Source organism: Cucumis melo, chromosome 7 (assembly GCF_025177605.1).
Source record: "Cucumis melo cultivar AY chromosome 7, USDA_Cmelo_AY_1.0, whole genome shotgun sequence".
Classification (NCBI taxonomy): Eukaryota; Viridiplantae; Streptophyta; class Magnoliopsida; order Cucurbitales; family Cucurbitaceae; genus Cucumis; species Cucumis melo.
The window spans coordinates 399,674-419,739 of record NC_066863.1 but is presented as its reverse complement, the minus strand read 5'-3'; the positions used below and the strand labels follow the sequence as shown (position 1 = coordinate 419,739).

Genomic DNA, 20,066 nt, shown 5'->3' with positions numbered 1-20,066 from the left:
TTTTTTTTTCCCTTCAAAAGTAATAAAAAAGAATTAACTATTTACCCTAAATTTATTCTTTTTCAATTTTAACTTTTTCAATTTTAGGTTTGGATGTTTCGATTGTTAATTCCATAGAATTCAACATCAACATTTCTGTCAACTATATCAACATTTCTTGTAGTGACACAACGAAATCTCTAACATAATTTTAATGTAATTATGCAATACAGTTCGATTAACTCAAAAAGAGCGATAACCTAATAAAAACGAAGAAAACACTTATTATCTCTTGAATTCAACATTACCATATTAGTTAATACTTTTTTCTCCGTACGTTTTAGTTTACAAATAATTGTTGGATTCAAACTTTACATCGACTCTAAAAATTTCTATTTCATCCACCACTTTTTTTCCAAAAATGTCTTTTGTCTTCTCCCACCTTTTCATTCATTATATTAATTAAAGGGAAGTTTTAAATCACATTGCTCATTTGAGGTGGAAATTTATTTATACTAATCTACCACTTTGTAGTCAATTCATGTTAATATGGTTGAGTTGGTCTAAGTTGTCAAATTAAGATTTTGGTTAAAAGGGATTCTCAACATCAATTTTATTTCGGTTTTTTTTCGTTCAAATGTCCAATTTTAGTGACTTTAAATAAATCTTAAATTTAGTCCTTATTATACTAAATTTCTCGTTACTTTCTTTTTTTATTAGCATTTTCACTGTGAATATTAAGAATATATTAACATATTGTGTTTCTTTGCATGAAAATTTCAATTAAAAAAAATAATTTCGAGAGACTAAATTTAAAATTTACTAAAAGTACGTTGACTGAAATTTAACATTTAAAAGTAAAATGATTAAACTTGAACAAATTTCGAAGTAACACGATCAAAATAATCTTTAATCTACATTTTAGAGCACCAATAAAAATAATTTAAGACTTTACTTTATATTTTTTGATTAGGTTATGAATAAAAAAAAAACAAGTCAATTTTATTGAATATGAATAAGTAGTTCAATTACAAATTATGAGGTAAGAACATAAAACTAAACATATACAGATTATGTCCAAACATCACTAAGAAAGTAAAATTAAAATGTTAACAAACTACTTCACAAGAAATAAGTCTTCGCTCTTCAAGTTTAAACGCGAACGGCTATTCCTTCCAACTCTTGACTTGGTATATCTTGACGATCAATTTTCTTCGATTCTATGAGTAAATTAAAATAAAAATATTATTTACGATTAATGGAAGTCAAAAGCACCAAAAAAAAAAAAAAGAAAAGAATAGTTATCTACTAAAGTCTAAAATATATATTTCTATTTCAAAGGAACAATTACATCAAATTTGAAATATAGTGTATTTAATTGAGGAAAAGATCCATATGATTGAGATAGTTAGCACCGATTCTCACTTCACATTTATGACTCAAATGAGAGTTGGATCAATTGATTGTGTCGGTTAATTTAAAGGAAAAATCACATAGGAATAAAAAATTTATAATAAGGAAGCAACTTGGCATAAACGTTCTTTTTTATTTTTTATCACCCACTCTACAAGTTTATGTTAATTGCAATTTAAAGATTTCACGAATTTTTGAAAAAAAAAGATATTTACTTATATGTTCTCAAATGTCCTAGAGCTATACAAATCATATCTAATTGTTTCCAACAACATTTCATGCACATGTGATTGAAAAAATTAATTACATAGAGAAAAATAAATTACATACCTAATTATTATTAGTTCACTCAAGTCGGCTTCAATAATTCCTCAAAATCTCTCATAGAATCAAGATTCTCGTTGAAATCAAAGACGGGCTTGATCTTGTCAAGAGATTCCCTTGAAGCTCGTCTTTGTTCTTGTATGGAGCATACCTTTGGAGCCTCAACAACAATGTATTTATAAATATTCGAATCCTTATTGAAAAGCTTTTGTTGAGCCTTCAAAATGGTACTTCCAAATTTTTCTTTGAGCATCTCAACTCGAGCCGCTTGTCTTGGTGACAACACTACGATAGTAGTTTTTGTTTTTTTGGGCGACAATGTACTGTTATTGTTTTTTGATGATGGAGATTTGAACTTTGCTAGTTCATGATTACTATTGGATTTCTTTGTTTGGTGAATGGCGGTATATAGTTCTCCAACGGTCGTTGTAACTTTGGTTGAAAGAACTTTGCGTTTTGGAAACCGATCATTTACATATCTTCGTTTTGCTTGCGCCATCCTCATCTTTCTGATGCTTTCTGAGAGAAAACAGTGAGGAAGAGATGAGAGGCAAAATATATATTAGGATGGATTGTTATATTGTATATTAGAAACAAACAAAAAAAACGTAAAGATAATTGAACTTAGAAAAAGAAAAACTCACAAGAGAATGTATGAAACTGTGATGAAATTAGAGAAAGACAATCTTAAAATTACTTCGTTCTCTTCTAATTTTCTGGACTTTAAATTGCTTCTGTTTTATTTATATTTGTAATATACTTTAATGTCAATTCTATAATTTGTTAATTATTATATGCTCAAGCATACACAATGTACAAAAGAATCTGAAAATTAACACGATCTTTTAATCTACTTTTGGAGAGTCTTCTATCTTTTGAGAGAATTTCTATAGATTTTTTGTAGTAAAAAAATTTCAAATCTACAAATGATGAGAACTCCTATGTTGAATTTTAGACTTAATCACATGAATTTGAGTCATATCTAACTTTAGACAGATTATTTTTTGGTTCAATTAAATTTTAGCCCAATAAATAATATTTAATTGAATCAAAATAATTAATTTGATGAAATGGCATGTGACATAGTTGAATCAAAATAATTAATTTGATCAAATGGCATGTGACATAGTTAGAATTGCCCATTTCTAGTTAATGACATGTCAATTTGTGATTAGTTCCAAAAATTCTTATTATCCTACAACCCAATTTGTAGGATTGGTCAAGAAAATCTCCCTAACTCAATCCAATCTAAGTATAAGAAAGCTTATAGATGTTGAAACAAAATGCAAGATAATTAAATTTGAGAAAAAGAAAGAAAATCTCTTGAGACTTACCTTGATTTGAGGAAGCGAGCGAGGAGTTGGGAGTATTTTTGAGGAAGCGAGTGAGGAAAGTTGGGAGTGTTTTTGAGAAAATTTTCTCTAGACAAAAATTTTCAACCCCACAAATGAAGAGAACTCCTTTATTTATAGAGTCTGTGCTGGACTAAATTAAATTTATTTTTTGGTTCAATTAAATATGATAAAATTGTCATATTGACATTAAAATTGTCCAATTTGTCTAATTGGGGACATTTGTCTTAATCCCAAATACAATTATGGTTAATCCCAAATACAATTATTTTGGTAAATAATGTAATTAGTTCCCAAATACAATTATTTTGGTAAATAATGTGATTAGTTCTAAAGTTTGAATCCTCTTATTTTCCTAACTCAATCCATTCCAGTCATAGGAAAGCTTATGGAAATCGAAACAGAAGGCAAGATAATTAAATTTGAGAGAAAGAAAGAAAAGCTCACCGTAATCGAAATGGAAAAATATTTGGGAGAAGTTGCAGACGGCGAAGAAAGTAGAGAGAGATATCTACAGAAATCACCCTCTTTACTTTTAACTCTAAATTGCTCTCTTTTCATCTATAAGTATATATTACGGTTTATATATAAATAAATAAAACTATAAAAGCAAAAAAAGTTATTTACATTTACAAAAATATGTATTTATATGCATATGTATGTGTATCATTGAAATTAAAAATAAAACCATTTTCTATCATTAAGCTTAAAAATAAAACCATATCGTTAGTTTTTATTTTAGATTGGGTTGGAATGAACCTTTTTATGTTTTTATTTTCTTGTTCAGTTGGATTAGATTTTTAAAAATTCGAGTTGGCCTATAGCCCAACCCAAATTCATAATATGATTAATATACATATATATCATAATTTATAAATATTATAATTCATACATTTTGTTATAAAGTTTGTAATAGACACGTTGAATTTTGATGTTTAACGTTTAAGTTTTATGAAATTTTAGTTGTTATTTATGACAATTCCGCTTGTGTAATTACATTTTGCAGACAAATTTAAATATTTTAAGTTAATAAAAAAATAATTTAAAAAATAAAAGAATAATAATCCGATAATTCAATCTAATCCAACTCAAAAATTGAATTCTATTGATTGCTTTTTTTCTTCATAATTTAGACTCTTACTTGTATAAAGGACCTAAATATGTTAGATCAAATTTTTTAAAATTTATGATCAAACAAACAACAAGTAAAGTCCAAGTGTTGCCCTCAAATACATGAGACCTAAGTTTATGTAAAATCTAAGTCTATATTCAAATTCATTCAAAGTAGAAATAAAAAGCATTCAAAATTTAAGTTGTTGAGTTATGTTGGATTGATCGGATTACTAAATATTACCTTAAGGTTTAGACTCGTTGGATAATCCACCCTCTTTATTTGTTACTTTAAATTGTGTTTTCTTTTCATTGATATTTGTATGGAGAAATATTTTTTTACCGGATTTTAGCGCCACCTTCACATATATTATTAGAAAAATTTAATAATATATTTTTCTAACCGAAAATGACTTTTCAATAATTTTTTTATTATACTTTTTTTTCAGAAAGACATGAATTGAATTAAATAAATTTTGTGAACGTAAATTGTTTAAGTATTACGTAAATTGAACTTTTATTACATATACCAATCACCTATGTTTGTAAATGAGATGTTGTACAATTGATATTGAGAGGAAGTAAATGACACGGGGGGTGGGGGAATCCAATACCTGAGCTATGATAATGCTAGCTACCATAATCAAAATCAATCTATGACATTTGCTATTTGAAGGGAAATTAGGGGGAAAACTAATAGTTATGAAAATATTTCCTAAGAAATCAATCTCAAATTTACACACAAAAAAGCCTGGGGGTGGTGGTGGGTACTTTAAATCAGAAATTGGCAAAGGGTTGAAATCAAACAAGAAGTTCACCTGCCAATCAATCAAATTCACTGTTTAATGTCTGATCATGTGGTGACTAGAAGGTACAATAGACCTTTCAAATACTCTACAATTTCAGATCCTCCAAGCTTGGAAGTTCCAAACACTCTATCAACAAACGTAATTGGAACCTGTAGGCCACAATGAAACACAAATTATCTCGAGAACAACGGAAGAAAGAGTAATACTTCAGCACATCCCAAAATTCATCTATCTTTGTGCATCCCACTTCCATCACACATAATAAAATGGATTAAAATGTTGAAGGAAAAAGTTAAGAGTAATTGTCAAGAAAAAATTATGATTTGACTATTTGGTGGGATGCATAAAGATGGGTGCTACTCGAGATGCACTTAAAAATTTTCCAAAAGAAAAAAAAAAAAGATTTGACCATATATATATATATATATATATATTCAAACATTTATCTAAGGTGTTCAAGATCCCGTGATAGGCAGAAATGAAGGGGGGGAAATATTGTAAAACAACAGTTACATTGTCACAGGTCCCAACTCTACCTCTTCAATGTGATAACCATTTCTTGTAGCTCGAACAATCATCTCCATTTGGAAGACGTATCCCTTGCTAACAACTGAAGTAATGATATCTTCAAGCACTGATTTCTTGTAGAGCCTACAGCATAAGAATAAATCATTCATCAAGAATTAGGAACGATTGATTCAATTCATAAATTGAAAAGAAAACTGATAATTACCGAAAAGATCCAGTTAAATCTGATACACCAGGCCACAAAAGTGTTTGTGCAAGAACATTAGCTCCTCTACTTGTTAGTTTTCGCATAAGATTCCATCCATGTACACCGCCACCTTTCACATATCGGGTTCCTGTAACTATATCGGCACCAGTTTGTAACTGTTTCCTGAAAAAGAAAAAAAGGCAAAATAAGTGGTCGTTAATATTAAGAGTTTAATTTTTTTGATGTTGAGTTAAGGAATTGAAGGAAAGTAATTGAAAGAAGTCAGTCTTACTGAATGAAGCTGGATAAATATTTTGGCTGCAAAAACAAGGCGCAAAAGGAAATAAAAAGACAAAGTTATTCCATGGACAAAGGATCATAAGAAAGCTACCGAAGAGAAAAATGGAGAAGGGAAAAATTAGAACTCCAGTAAACATGCGCATGGAAGTTTGCAAATTGAGTTTCAGAAATGAAGACAGGCTTGAAGAAAGTAGAAGTTTGGATAGTATTATCCAATTACATGCTCAAGTGGTGAAATTCAGAAGCAAAAACATATGATTAACGGTCTTTACTTCCTAGCGTCCATATAAGCAAAGCAAAAACCTAGATTCAGTCAAACATCTGCATGATCAAAAGAAATCCGGATTTCTTGTCCCAACATTCCAAAAGTTTTTGAATAGAAACCCAACACAAATTATATGACCACATTCTTTTCTTGTCACTCAATCTTTTATGTTAGAACATCCTCATTCCCCTCTAAAACTTATAACAGAGCCAATTTGTTAGAGCAATGAAACTAGAATCATGTGTTCCTACTATACGACATTCAGCAATTATAAGTATTCTTATCTACTGTTCTTCCATACATTAGAGCCATAATTTTAAACAGAACCTTTAGTTAAGCATCAAACAAAGACGAGGAAGTTTACGTACGTCTTATTCATGCCATTTTATTGTTAAATTATAAAAGAAACTTAGATGTCAACTAATAAAATATGAAGATAATGACATCGTGGAAATAGGCATGATAATGCAGATTGGAACCCATGGAAACATTACAAACCCCAAATCCAATGCTAGAATATTCTTTTCAGAAGTTTCCAGAACTCCTAAAACACTTACATGGTGAGATAAGTCAGCATCCATTATAACAACAAAATTACCAGTTGCATGCTTGAGACCATGACAGTAAGCCGTTCCTGAGATTAGTTATTCATCAATCATCGGTAATGAGATCTGTTGAATTTTCAAAAGAAGTAATCGTACAACATACCTAATCCAAGCTTCCTAGGTCTGGCTCTCAATAGCTGCATTGGAAAAACAAATAAACAAAATAAGCTAAAGAGTACACTGTGCTGCAACAAATCCAGAAACCATGCACAGCACAAAGAACTTACGATCCGATCTTCACCATATACCCCTTGCAACTGTTTCACAACTTCTTGAGTACCATCAGGACTTCCATCATCAACAACAATTATTTCAAAATCAACATCCCTGATACCAGAAAGAAAATACCATGCATCATCATTTCCAATTTCCTCTTCTTAAAATTGGACGGTGAACAATAAAAGGATGCATGAGTAATCCGTTGCTATTTCAACTTCCATTCCAATATTGTAAAAATAAACAGAAAAGAGTAGAATTGAACACTCTAGGTTAACTCAATACAACAGCACAAACAAAATGATAATTCAATCCTAAAAACACAAGTATGAAATCTGCAAACAATAATCTCACAGAAGAATCCTCCTCGGCCTCAAGAACAAGATCGATCTCATAAAGGTAAATCCTCACTGTAAAAGCTGAATAAATTGAAACCGAAGCGAATCCTGATTTAATCTAAATTAACTGAATTACAATTTTATACAAACGAAGCCTCATTTGGAAAATCTGATTACAGCATTCCAGAGAGTCTCGTAACAAGAATATAACAAATGATCGATAGATGGATACAATTGAAAACAGAGAAAGGAATACGTACGGGAGGTGCTTGAAAATGAGGTAGACGAGGAGAGCAATATTGAGGCGCTCGTTGTAGGTTGGGACAATCAAACTGTACTTATTCCTCTCCTTCTCCGGCTCCGCCATGAATTCGATTACGTAAATGCTTAGAGAAGACTCTTAAACCAGGAAGTCGTATGATCAACAATCTCGAAATCAACTGGAAAGTGATCGACGGCAGTTTCGATTTGCTCCCTCTAGATTCTGGGCGGGGGCAGCGATGCACGCTGAAGAGACGAAGACGCCGACGAACACAAGTCGTAGTAGTTTCAGTGGGCCTTATTCATGAGAATTGGGCCGTGGGCTTTCATTTTAAATAAATAAATGGTGCAACGACGTCGTTTAGGTCAAAGAAGGTAGGAAATAAAAGCAGTAAAACGACGTCGTTTTTAAGTAGACTTGGCGCTGCATTTCGCAAGTTCTAAAGGTTAAAGAGAAGGTGAGAGGGCGTTAGGGTTTTAGAGGGAGATTTGAGATTTGAGGTTTCAGATTTGTCAATTGCAGGGAGTAGCCATGAGTAGGAGCTTGGGAATTCCAGTGAAGCTACTCCATGAGGCCGCGGGCCACGTTGTATCGGTGGAGCTTAAAAGCGGTGAGCTTTACAGAGGAAGTATGATCGAGTGCGAGGATAACTGGAACTGCCAGCTCGAAAACATCACCTACACTGCTAAGGTTCCTCTCTTTTTTTATGTTTTTTTGTTGTTCATCATTCCTTTGTGCAATTTCTGTCTGTTAGTCGACTCTTTACGTTTGTTAGTTTTGGCTTTAGTTCATCTCGTACGTTCTGCTTCTTTCTTTCTAAAGCTGCCTACTTCAATATATAGTTCAAGTTCTTTTTGAATTTTGTATTAAACCTAACTTGGTGTAGTTTCCAAAAATTTGTAGCTTCAAATGCCGTGATCCCTCGTTTTCTTTGTCTTGTTTTTAATTTTAATACAAAATATGTGTAGGAAATGAAAGTAGCATCGTTCGAACGGCAGAAAATTTCCGAGAATAGAAAATGCTCCCCATGTCGTTAGTTCCAACATATAAAAGGAACAACAATTGCATTTAAACCTCACAAACCTGATATCTATGTTCCACAATAAAGCTGGGGTCTAATGAGACTGAAAATGGGAAATCAATTGTCTGATTTCCCACAATGTCCAGTCCTGAGCACCACGGCCCTAGTTGGCGCAGGCTTCCTAAAGGTTTTTAACATTTTGACAGGAGATGGCTTTTTTGTATCTTTTAACTTCTGGGCCTGGCTTCGTAGGTTTTGTTGCTTCTGGTTATTCTGAATCTCCCAAATGAATCTGGGACAGTATGTGAAAAGGAGATCTCTACAACTGAGTACCCAGCTTCCTCTCTATGTAAACCAAAATGCCACATTCTTGATTGCAAAAGGAATTGATTAAATCAACTATAGGGACAAATGTTAATTATGCACATTGATTCTCCCTGAGTGCACCGTTTAACTGCAACTTTCTTGCTATGCGATGCACAATCACCAAGTTGAATTTGAGAGATTGGCATCATCATGGATTCATATTAATTAGAAAGAAAACATTTTCTATAAAATGTTGAGATATATCATCGTTTTCATTAACTGATCTCCCTTGTTTAAACTATTGGTGTTTTGCTTATGTTATAGTTATTGCTCAACGTCTCTGAGTTTTTTAACCCTTTGCTTGTGTGTGTATAATTGAGAGTTATGTTCTCCGGATTTACTTTATGGGTTTTCTTTTGTAGGATGGTAAGGTTTCACAACTTGAGCATGTTTTCATCCGAGGCAGCAAAGTCAGGTATCTGTACCATCTCCTTTATTATAGATTATCCAATTATTTTATTATTTCTTATTCAAGGGGTTTCTTTTAGGATTTGGTTGGCATGCTGACATACGTTCATACATGATAGGTTTATGGTCATACCAGACATGCTGAAGAATGCTCCAATGTTCAAGCGTCTTGATGCTAGAATTAAAGTATTTTCAACTCAATACCTATGAATTTTAATTCAGATGGAATCTTTGTTTGTGTTTTCTTTTTCCTAACCCATGCTTTCTGGATCTTGAAGGGTAAAGGCGCCTCACTTGGTGTTGGCAGGGGCCGGGCTGTTGCTATGCGAGCTAAAGTAAGTCCTTTGCATCTTATTTTTGTACATCTGTTGTTTATTTCCTGGACCCATTTTGAATCATTTTGTAATCAGTGTGCTTTGTGCATGTGTTTAAAATGTCTGGTTGATGTCATATTACAAGCAAAAACTGAGTGTGTCACAGAAAATTTTGTTCATTTATCGATTTCCAAAAATTGACAAGAATATCCTCTCTTTCCTAGGCTCAAGCGGCTGGCCGTGGAAGTGCACCTGGTCGGGGTGCTCCACCATCTGGCAGAAGGTGATGAAAACCATGAATATAGTTTGTTATATCCTTAGTTCAAACCCTAGAAAGTCATTGGAACATCGACCATCAAGTTTTTACTAGTTCCGGGTATTGACATCATCAACATTGAAGAGGGCTATATGCAATTGTTCATTTTGTTGAAAATGGGCGATTGACCATAATATCACCAACTTGATAATCAACTATTTACTTCAGCCCAATTTTTTTTTTTTTTGTTGAGATCAAACTTTCCTTTACCCTTCTTGTTCATCTTTGCCATGTATGTATTGGACGTTCTTTGCATCTTATCACCATAGGAGTAATGTCTTTGTGCCATTTATTCTACTTCTACCGTTGGCTGTATGTTATGGGTTGAGCTATGATTATGAGACTGCCTACACTGAAGTTGTTTTTAACATCTGCTTACAATTTACTTGGTTCGGTATTACCTTCTTCAGAACAAGGTTCCACCCTCACAATCATCGCCCTTTTTGTATTCAAAACACAAGTCTTAGTTTGAAAATTTAGTTCTTTTTTCAAACTAAAATTTTCTTTTGAAAGGAAACCATGCATATTTTTCGTATATTTGTACCAATATAATTTTACCAGATAATTGCCAATTGTCTATCGCTTGTTTTGTCAATTGACTTCAAAATTTGATTGTAATTAATTCAAATTTGCCAATTAACTGTTTAAATATTCACTGATTAATACTCTCACGTTATTGAAGTTTATACAAATACATCTGATCAGGAAAATCGACAACGATGTCAATGTTCACACTATGCTTTTTGGCAACACCTTTATTCCCTTATATTCCCGATGGGTATATGAGCAACATGGTATATAAGATTGCTCACTGTTCACAAAAACAGAAAGGGGCAAAGCAAATAAACTGGCTAGGTTTAATTCCACTTTGAGTTTCACTAAAGAAATATAAAAAGGCAAAAGGAGAAGAAAAAACTGAAAAATCGTTTACTTCTTCGTATCCAAACATATTGCAGTATTTCCATACATTAACATACATCTGAAAACCCTTTATTCCTGAAGATTTCATCTTAAAGTAGCATTGCCCTAGACAATGCTTACAAAAACCTCAAAACATTTTTATTCTGAAACAGTAAGCATCATCTGCCCGCATAATTTACAGCTCGAAAGGAAAGGGGTGGCACGATAATTTACAAATACAGGAATCTAGAGGAAGTAGCCATAAAGTTCCAGAAAGCAAATGCACAAGTTCCACGGATTCGAAGCATCAGTTGTTGGGGCTGTGAGAAGAACACGGAAGAATCTAAATGGAAGTAAAGCGTTTGGTCCAGTTACTGGCCATGATGCAAACTGACCAGGTTTGCAGACCGTCTGATCGTTCTCATGTACTCGCAAGTTTGTCCAAGTTTTCCCGTCCAATGACCCCTAAACAAATGCACGTAATGACAAGTTTGCAAAAAGAGAGTAAGGATAGAGAGAAAAAGAGAGATGAGCTTTTACCTGAAGATTCCAGTATCTGATGAATGCCCTTGACCCATCTTGTCTTAATGTGTAATAATTGCACATCAGCTGCGTCCAAAAGAAATACCATTTGATGAGGCTATAACTTAAGAACAAAGCAAGTGACGGTTGCAGTAGAGCTCATCACTTGAATACCCTTGTTTCATAAGGATTATAAACGGATTGTTTCAAAAAAAAATTGACCGACTCTCAAGCCCAAAAGCTACAAGATGGTTTACAATTCTTCTGTCCGCCCACTCCAAAAAGCCTAGAAGTACGGTTTTTGTTTTCTATGTCTAATGCAACAAGTTGAAATCCATGCTTTAATTTTACTAAATCGATAGTGCTACAGAAAAAAGAGAAAAACCTGATGATCTTCGCCAATATCTACCATCCACCATGAACAAGTTTTCCCATCTTCCACGCGAAGGCCCGCAAAGGAAGTTCCCTAAAAAGCACAACCAACCGGATTAACAGAGCACTCTCCATTGGTATGAAAAGATGTTTCGCACAGAAGTTTCATTACCTGGTAAGTTCTCGAGACCAGAACCTTTGGATCTGTATATCTTGAAGGTGGACTGCTTGTTGTAATAGTAATTTTCTAAAAAGTAAAAGAAGAACAAAAAGTTCAGCGATGAATTTACCAAAACTGAGAAGCGCTGAAACAAGAACGTCTAGAAGCTTGAGAACCTACCTTTGAAAGAATGGGATTAACCCACTGGTGCTCTCCATATGATGTACCGGCAAAGAATAGAACTCCATTGCTGTCCCCATCACAAATGTACTGCAGCTCCTTATAACTAGACCGTCTATGTTGAAATCTCACACTGCAAATACAAATAGTCCAACATGAAAACTTGATACAATACCTCTGGCCAAGCCACTTGCAAAGTAAAAAGGTCTATATTCTAACGCAACTTGAATTATCTATTTATTTATAAAGGAACGTGCTAGCTTGGAAAAAACTATAAATTCCATATGCTCAAATGAACACTCTATTTGACAACTTGCTAACAGAAGTTATAACAAAAACAGTTTAAATGGTACGTGTGCCTACTCGGATCACCAAATATCAAGCAGATTTGAAAATTTTACATCTAAGTATTTCCAACGAGGTGAAATCAAGAAATTTATCCGAAAAGGCAGTCTCATGAAAAAATAAAATAACCCCATCAGATATTACTAATTAGGCTGAAACATGTGTTCGGTTCCCAGTAATTTAGTTCCTGTAATGTTCGATCCTTAAACTTCCACTTCCTATGATTTAGTCTCGTTAGAAAAATGTAACAGAGCCTTTGCATAAAATATCTCTTTCAACGACTTATAAGGAGGCAGTGAACATATTCAACTAGATCTCACTAACATAACGTTATTTCCTTTCCATCTTACACATCAGATATAATAATCTCCTAAAATTTATGATGATGAAATATGAAATTACGATCATAAAAATAGAATAAGCAGTAAAAAATGAAAAAGCACATTACTTGTTCTTCTTCTTGTCCTCTAGGCTTGATGGTTCAAGTTTCACAAAGTCGATAGCCTCCTTCACCTGATAAATAAGGTTCAACAGAAGGAAATGGTAAGGTATTGAAGCATCAATTTTATCATATCATCTCTTATTTACACCAAAGGAAATGATTCACTCACAAGATTCTTAAAGGTACGAATCTTCCTGCTAATGCTACTGTTCTGCAACTGTATGATAATCATATGAAACCAAGAGTGAGAAAGTTTGTATTTTAATCACAAGCCAGGAAATCTTTTAACTGCGACATGCATACCTTCTTCAACAAGTCATATGGGAGTAATGGAAATCGCACGAGAGAAAGCAAATCCTGAACTGATTGAAGTCTCTCACCAAAAAGGATTTCAGGGGTTGAAAATGTTATAAGCTCATCTACAGCCATCCACCCACATAATTCACTTGCTTCTAAACCCCACATTAAGATTGCATTGAGTACTTTTTCCTCAGACGTCACTGTCAAATCAGGGCACTGCAAGAAGCACTTCACCTAATGATGATAAACGTCCAAAAATATCTAAACAGACATAGTTTTCCACAGGTCTTCCTTTCTTGATCATATATGATTTTCATAAGAGTGTTACTACATTATCAGGGCAAAGAAATGGTCCCACATAAATAACCTTCTCAATAGAGAAAGCAAAGCAACTATCAATTACAAAAGTCTTGATGGCTTCACAGCAACAGCTTCAAGTAGAAAATACTTTAAAGCAGGGGAAATGTGGGGATGTCGATTTAACAAGAGGTTTTATGATGTCATTTCTAAAACTAGATAGCTAATAGTTCAGTTGAAGCACTTCTATTGATCTAATTACCCAAAGTAACCACCATCACTGCATCCATAAATTTTAATTAAAAGCCAAATCCCTCTTCCACTAAACCTAGAGTTGTTTCAGAGTAGCTTTATGATAGAAGATACTCCAACTTAGCAATAAATACTTGTCCTAAAATTCTTAACCATTAGTACCCGTAAAAGAAAGCAGTAGAAAACGTGAGCCCATACCTGAAGGATTTTGCGGAAAGTTGACTCATCTAACATAACAAATTCAATGTTCGCAGTCGTACAATAATCAAAGTGCATTGAGAACTTCCTCTCACAAGTTTCTTCAATGAGCTTACAGCATGGAATTGATGAAACAACTTGAAGGATGGAACATACTGAATCCTGCAACAAAGTTCAACAGTTAGCTTCGGAAGCAAAGTCCAACTTTCCCAAAATTGTCTGCTTCCTCGTCCATTAAACTTGTGCATAAACAAAAAATCTTGATGTATGACCATCTTCCACTAGGAGACTCCATCCCTGCATATAATATGTACAATATCAATACTTCTATAATTCATTACATAAAATGATTCTCTTCTTTTGTTCTCAGAACCCCGAAACCGCATGACGATCCTCCCTTTATCTTCCAGTCATACAAGTACAATAAGAAATAATGAACAATCCACAAAAAAATTAACAAAAGAATTAAATACATCCTCTTAACAAGTGTACAAGATAAGGATTACCACACTACCTCCGAAAGGCATTCTAGAAGTATTTTGCAGCATTCTTGATGAAGAAGAGAGACACCAAATTGATCAGCTAAAAATAGTAGTTGAAGTAACAAGACATCAGATTCCATTGTACTATCTTTACTCAATTCTCCACTATACATGAACTTGAGCATGGTTTGAAAAGCTTCTGGTGATACATCCCTAATATAAACCTCAGAGGACGCTGTTTCACTCATTCCATTGGTAAACATCTGCCCACGTACCACCAGAATAGAATTTTAAACATAAGAAGAAAAAACATATATACACTAACCTGAGACAAAAAGTATACAGAGACAGCAAATTCTAGTTGAAAGCATCCTGACCCATATATGAAGGCACAGTAGGTATCAACTATAGGAAACTCGGTATCAAACAACAGAAGAGGTGCTATCATACCTAAGCAAATATTGCACAGAATCTCTAATTTGTTTTTCTGTCTCCATTATAAATTACAAGCCAAACCTTTCAAGTTGCATTTCAATTATCAGTTCTTACTCCGCAGTCCACTATTAAACAAAGTTGTGTAATCACAGAAGTTTCCCAAAAAAAAATTAATGGTATAAGCATACCAAGTATCAAGGAGCATTTTTTATCATGGAACATAAAAAATCTTGAAAGTCCTATCAATAGAGAGAAGAACGCAAACTAAAAGATGCATAACTATGTGATTGAGAAAAAAACTATACAGGAATGTGGCCTCCAATAACTTTGCTTTGAGGATTTTGTTTACTGTTTTTCACAACAAGAAACGTTGTGCTCAACATACCCAAAAGAAATAATAAACAAAGACAATAACAAAGTAATAATAATAACAATAACCTAATTGCATTAGATGAGATGCAGTATCGATTGCTCACCCTTTCAAATGGCATGCTCCATAAGCTAAGAATGATTTTGTGCACGTGGGCAACAAACCCATGACCTTGTATATAGATGGACACATCACTGAACTCGCCAGTACATTGTAATTGTTTGAGCCTCTGTACGTTTAGTGGAAGCCCGGAGGGGAATACTGTAGTACAATGGGGTTGAGTCCTTGGATATGATAATTCCACCCTATTGCCCGAGTCCAACAACTTTTTGTTCAGTTTTAACTGTCCCATCATGTCATCACACTGGTTCACTAACACTATCACTTCAAGTTGTAAGGCTAAATCCCTCAAGGAACCAAGTTGAGACTCCAGAATCTATAGTAAATAAGAAGCATTGATCGTCAATCTATTAAACATGATAGTAATTTAGTTGTATCTGTGATGAGATTCAAAATTGCCTACTTTTGGTGCAGCTTAACAGAATATCAGAGTAGATCTAGAATCAATTTAAACCGAACACATTAGGCAAAAAGGAAATGGTCAAGACACAAAATAAAAAGGGGCAGAAAGAGATAGGAGCGGAAAGTTTTCATGTCAAAGTTATCTGTATGATGTCAAAAGACAACAAGCCATGGTCATAATCTGACAAATAATTATGCATTCAACCAAAAGTAGCAAAGAGGATATATATATAGAAAAAACATATGATCGGAGAAATTACCTCAGTTTGACCTGTGTAAACATATTGGAGAAGAGCATGGAGAACTGGATATGATACTCCATGTAGCTGCACGACAACTTGCGACAAATTCGAGGGAAAGTTTCCCGAAGCAAATAAGATAGCTTTATGAGCAGGCACAAGTGTTTCTCCAGAATCAACACAGAAAAGTATATCTGATAAATCCCAATTTTCAAGAAAATGTTCGAGGCCCCAGTTCTTGTAATCTTTGTATTCATCTTCAAACTCCAATTCCACATCGTCCTCGCCTTCATCACCATTATCCACATGCTTCCACAAGGAAATATGATCCTGCGTCAGTGGCAAAACGTTAACATTTCTATATCCCACATGTTTATCCCAGCTACTAAGCCCAATATATTGAACGCTGCAGTTTGGATTTGTATCAAGCCATTGGAAGACCATATTCTGAAAAGGGTATCTTCCCTTCCCAATGCTGATCAAACCATCATAGACACTGATCCAATAGCTTTGAAATGCTGAGGAACTGCAAAGAGCAACACCCTCTTCATCAACAACAGTTCTCCCATCGGCTATAATTCTTAGACGTCGATTTCGGTGACTACCTATTATAACCGTATAATGAGGACTCATATCTCGTTTGTAATGGTAATGTTGACTCCCCACGTTCTCTCGGAACACGAGTGTGACATCGTTGTGAGCGGAAGCTTCAAAAGCCACACACCCCCGTCCTGCTTCCCGAAATCTTAAATCCTTGAGCCAAGCACACTCAAAAGGAGCCACCGTGATGGAGTTCTTCTCCTTCTTATCCATCATCAGACCTCAAGAATATTGGAATATCCACTCCCCAGAGCACGAAGAACAGTTGAATTGATAGGAACCTCAAATAATTATATGGATGGCAAACTTGTCTACCTGGTAAGAAACACACTGTCGCAGTTTGAGTGGAGGATATAGACAGAAATGAATATGCGGGATATAAGAACTGCTTAAAAGCACTCCTAGTTGGAAGAAAAAAAATAAGCTCCAATCAGTAAATAAGAACATACTAGCCAGTGAGAAAATCGGTGGAGATGGATTGTGAACCAGATTTTTTCTACAGGTACCCCCATTATCCATGACAATCTTAGAGGACAAAAACAAAGACCTACAACTATTCAAATATCTCAATCACAGGATATCTAGAAATTGCTAGAAGAACCCAACTGGTCCAAGAATCTGAACCCACAACAAACAGCAACACCACTAACAAACGGAGGTTTTGTTCGCATAGATTTCCCGAGAACATACGACAAATAGATGCAGAAAACGTTAAAATCACTCCACTGGAAAATCTCGAAAAAGAGATTCAATCTCCAACATAAATTTAGTAAGAAAATAAAGGGCAAACGCAAAACCCACCTCAAAATTTTTGGATCATATTGAAACAAATCGATCGATTCTCATCGCAGGTATTGGGTTGGCGCCATTAGTATTTAATGGAGTTTCACCCCTACAAGTATAAATCTAAACACAGCACGAAATGAGGACCATTACTTGATCCAGATATTTGCACAACTTGCGACATGGACGGCTTGTTTTGATTGATGACATGAGAGAACTGATGGATATATTTTTGGAACTTTCTTCTGTTTTCTTTCCAATTATCCACAGAAAGGGCAAAATATATTAAAACCGACATCAAAGTGCGTGGCAGAGCTAATCTACTCGACTAAACGACAGGATGAACGAAATCGATTATCCAGAAACTCGATTCGTCATTTCGTTTTCAAACAAAAATTCACAATCATGATTAACATAGCATAGATCTTTGTCTTTCTTACCGATTACAGTGCTCCAAAACTTTCCCTTCGATTTTTCACTTTCCACAGAGAATCAACCCTCGCTATATTTATTTATATATACACACATATACATATATGTAAAATCAAACCATCAGACGTGATCCCAAAATTCATGGGATGATCATCAACTCTGGTTGGTTTAGAAAAGTGTTAAACCACATAATTTAGAAACAATCCATCATATCGGTTTAATACTTAAATTGAAATTTTTCGAAATCGATCTCTCTTGTTTTTTTCGTCTGGGTCATTTTCCGACGTTCGATCTTAATTTTAATAGTTAAATTTTATTTTACTTTTTCTTTAATTATAATTAAACTCTAAACTAATAATTTTATCGATTTAAACGTCAAACTCGTAACTATATCATCTTAAGCTCTAAATATATTGATTTAGATACCATACAAATATATCAATTTAGACTTTTCATTACGTTTTACTTCGATTTACTTACGAAAGTTAAATGTTTAAATTAATGATACATATATGGAAGTTGGAGGTTTCAATTAATATATTTATGAAAATTCAGAGTCTACATTGATATAACTATTAGTTTCAAATTTAAATTGATACAATTTTTAGAGTTCAATATTTAAATCGATACAATTATTAGTTTAACCTTAAAATTGATACAATCTGTAGGGTTTAGAGCTATAGATCGATATTTGTCCTTTAATATTTTTGGTATGTAATTCTAAATTTTTCATGATTATCTTTTGTTTGTCGTTAGCTTTTGATAACTATTTGGGGGAAAAAGAAAGTTTAAACACTTTATTGATATGACTATGAGAATGGGATCAACGTATTCATTCATATCTACAAAAATTAAGATTGGATCAACTCGACAATCATATATCTTTTATAAATACTTTTGGTTAGTAATCTTTTTCTATAAATAGGTAGCAAACATGAGAATAAAATATTACTTTGAATTTGTTTTTCTATTTAAACAATATTCGTCGCATCCCCATATTAATAAAAATAAAATATCTAATCAATATTGATATTGTCATCAATGTTCAATATTGTTTGAAGTCAACACAATTATTATTGTGCATAATAATCATGATGTTCTAATTACCGTAAAACGTTCATTTACATTTGATTAAGATAGGCAAAGTTAAGTATTTTTATCACTTGATTGTTTTAGTATTACTTTAATGAAAGGGAAATGAATCTTGAATAATAGCAATGAGTACAAAATTGATCGTTATTTATCAAATGTCTACGATAGACCATTTTTTAAAAGTTAAAATAAAAATAGAGATAATTGTCCGTACTAATTTTTGTAATTTCCACATGATTGTCGAACTATAATAAAAACTTACCTAAGTTTTGAATCTCAAATAAATGTTTTAAACTAAATTACAAAAATATCTTTCAACTTTGATGTCTATTGTCAAAAATATCTTTAAACTTTCGAAAGTGATTCAAAAATATTCTCACTCAAACGGGCAAAGTTCTGTTTCAAAAATACGTTCGGCCTTAAGGTTAAGAAATACTCTCATTGATTCAAATTTTAGATCCATTTTCTCACTAACTAAAATTAAGATCAAATTTTTAAGTTTAATTTGACTATTAACACACAATAATAAATTACTAACGTAGTCAATCTCAATGGTTATACATGCAATTAATTGTCAAATAAAAAATTGTACTTGATTATTAACATACAATAATAGTATGATAGATATAAGTGTGAATTTTTTTTATTTGACTAGTTATTGTTTTAATATGTTTTAAGGATTTTTTTTAAACTTACATGAGATTATATCAAATTTTATGTTTAACGACGGTCAAAAATATTAATATTGATTGATATATAGAAATTTTAATTATACATAAATTTTGATTTTGATTGATATTTATCAAAAATTATAAAAAACAACAAGTTCAAAAATAATTTTAAACTAATAAATAAATATTTTTATTATTTTCAAATTAGTAAACACGACTGTTAGTTATATTAGTATCATTTTCTTGTGTGATTCATCCGATACACCATTTCTATTCAACCCTATGGAAATGTTAAAATATCAAATATCCACAATTAATTTTTTAACTTAAAATTATGGCTTTAATTTTGAGGGGAAGGA

General features: G+C 33.0%; 3 protein-coding genes across 5 annotated transcripts; 1 reads left to right on the top strand and 2 right to left on the bottom strand.

Annotated features, from left to right (window-relative positions):
• Positions 1-4,652: 4,652 nt before the first annotated feature.
• Positions 4,653-7,988, bottom strand: LOC103493807 (dolichol-phosphate mannosyltransferase subunit 1). The gene is made up of 8 exons (XM_008454727.3): positions 7,687-7,988; positions 7,100-7,199; positions 6,976-7,009; positions 6,825-6,901; positions 5,995-6,020; positions 5,721-5,885; positions 5,524-5,638; positions 4,653-5,136 (listed from the first exon to the last, which is right to left on the bottom strand). Exons 1-8 carry the CDS (start codon positions 7,791-7,793, stop codon positions 5,032-5,034), a joined length of 729 nt encoding a protein of 242 aa, XP_008452949.2. The 5' UTR covers positions 7,794-7,988; the 3' UTR covers positions 4,653-5,031.
• A 124-nt stretch (positions 7,989-8,112) lies between these two features.
• Positions 8,113-10,481, top strand: LOC103493808 (small nuclear ribonucleoprotein SmD3a). Its single transcript, XM_008454728.3, has 5 exons — positions 8,113-8,378; positions 9,438-9,490; positions 9,603-9,669; positions 9,762-9,818; positions 10,022-10,481. Exons 1-5 carry the CDS (start codon positions 8,220-8,222, stop codon positions 10,082-10,084), a joined length of 399 nt encoding a protein of 132 aa, XP_008452950.1. The 5' UTR covers positions 8,113-8,219; the 3' UTR covers positions 10,085-10,481.
• Positions 10,482-11,018: 537 nt separating this feature from the next.
• Positions 11,019-18,158, bottom strand: LOC103493809 (BTB/POZ domain-containing protein At2g30600). 3 transcript variants are annotated; one of them, XM_008454731.3, is made up of 13 exons: positions 17,953-18,158; positions 16,151-17,044; positions 15,475-15,804; positions 14,596-14,826; positions 14,082-14,243; positions 13,338-13,550; positions 13,204-13,251; positions 13,041-13,105; positions 12,248-12,380; positions 12,080-12,154; positions 11,921-12,001; positions 11,554-11,622; positions 11,019-11,478 (listed from the first exon to the last, which is right to left on the bottom strand). In XM_008454731.3, the coding sequence occupies exons 2-13, from the start codon at positions 16,943-16,945 to the stop codon at positions 11,260-11,262; spliced, it is 2,421 nt and encodes an 806-aa protein (XP_008452953.2). In that variant the 5' UTR covers positions 16,946-17,044; positions 17,953-18,158; the 3' UTR covers positions 11,019-11,259. The 3 variants fall into 3 exon arrangements, with proteins under 3 accessions (XP_008452953.2, XP_008452951.2, XP_008452952.2); XM_008454729.3 differs by lacking the exon at positions 17,953-18,158 and adding an exon at positions 17,531-17,751; XM_008454730.3 differs by lacking the exon at positions 17,953-18,158 and adding an exon at positions 17,179-17,475.
• Between the last annotated feature and the right edge of the window lie 1,908 nt (positions 18,159-20,066).

Bases quoted from the DNA above. Each gene is read 5' to 3' on its own strand.
- LOC103493807 (XM_008454727.3), bottom strand. From the start codon at position 7,793: ATGGCGGAGCCGGAGAAGGAGAGGAATAAGTACAGTTTGATTGTCCCA. The intron at 6,021-6,824 runs GTAAGTGTTTTA...TTGTTTTTGCAG, and splicing joins ATGCTGACTTATCTCACCAT to CCAAAATATTTATCCAGCTT. The intron at 5,639-5,720 runs GTAATTATCAGT...CTTATGCTGTAG, and splicing joins GATTTAACTGGATCTTTTCG to GCTCTACAAGAAATCAGTGC.
- LOC103493808 (XM_008454728.3), top strand. From the start codon at position 8,220: ATGAGTAGGAGCTTGGGAATTCCAGTGAAGCTACTCCATGAGGCCGCG. The intron at 9,491-9,602 runs GTATCTGTACCA...CATACATGATAG, and splicing joins ATCCGAGGCAGCAAAGTCAG to GTTTATGGTCATACCAGACA. The intron at 9,670-9,761 runs GTATTTTCAACT...TGGATCTTGAAG, and splicing joins GTCTTGATGCTAGAATTAAA to GGTAAAGGCGCCTCACTTGG.
- LOC103493809 (XM_008454731.3), bottom strand. From the start codon at position 16,945: ATGATGGATAAGAAGGAGAAGAACTCCATCACGGTGGCTCCTTTTGAG. The intron at 13,252-13,337 runs GTATGCATGTCG...ATTATCATACAG, and splicing joins CATATGACTTGTTGAAGAAG to TTGCAGAACAGTAGCATTAG. The intron at 12,381-13,040 runs GTAATGTGCTTT...TTGTATTTGCAG, and splicing joins GAGGACAAGAAGAAGAACAA to TGTGAGATTTCAACATAGAC.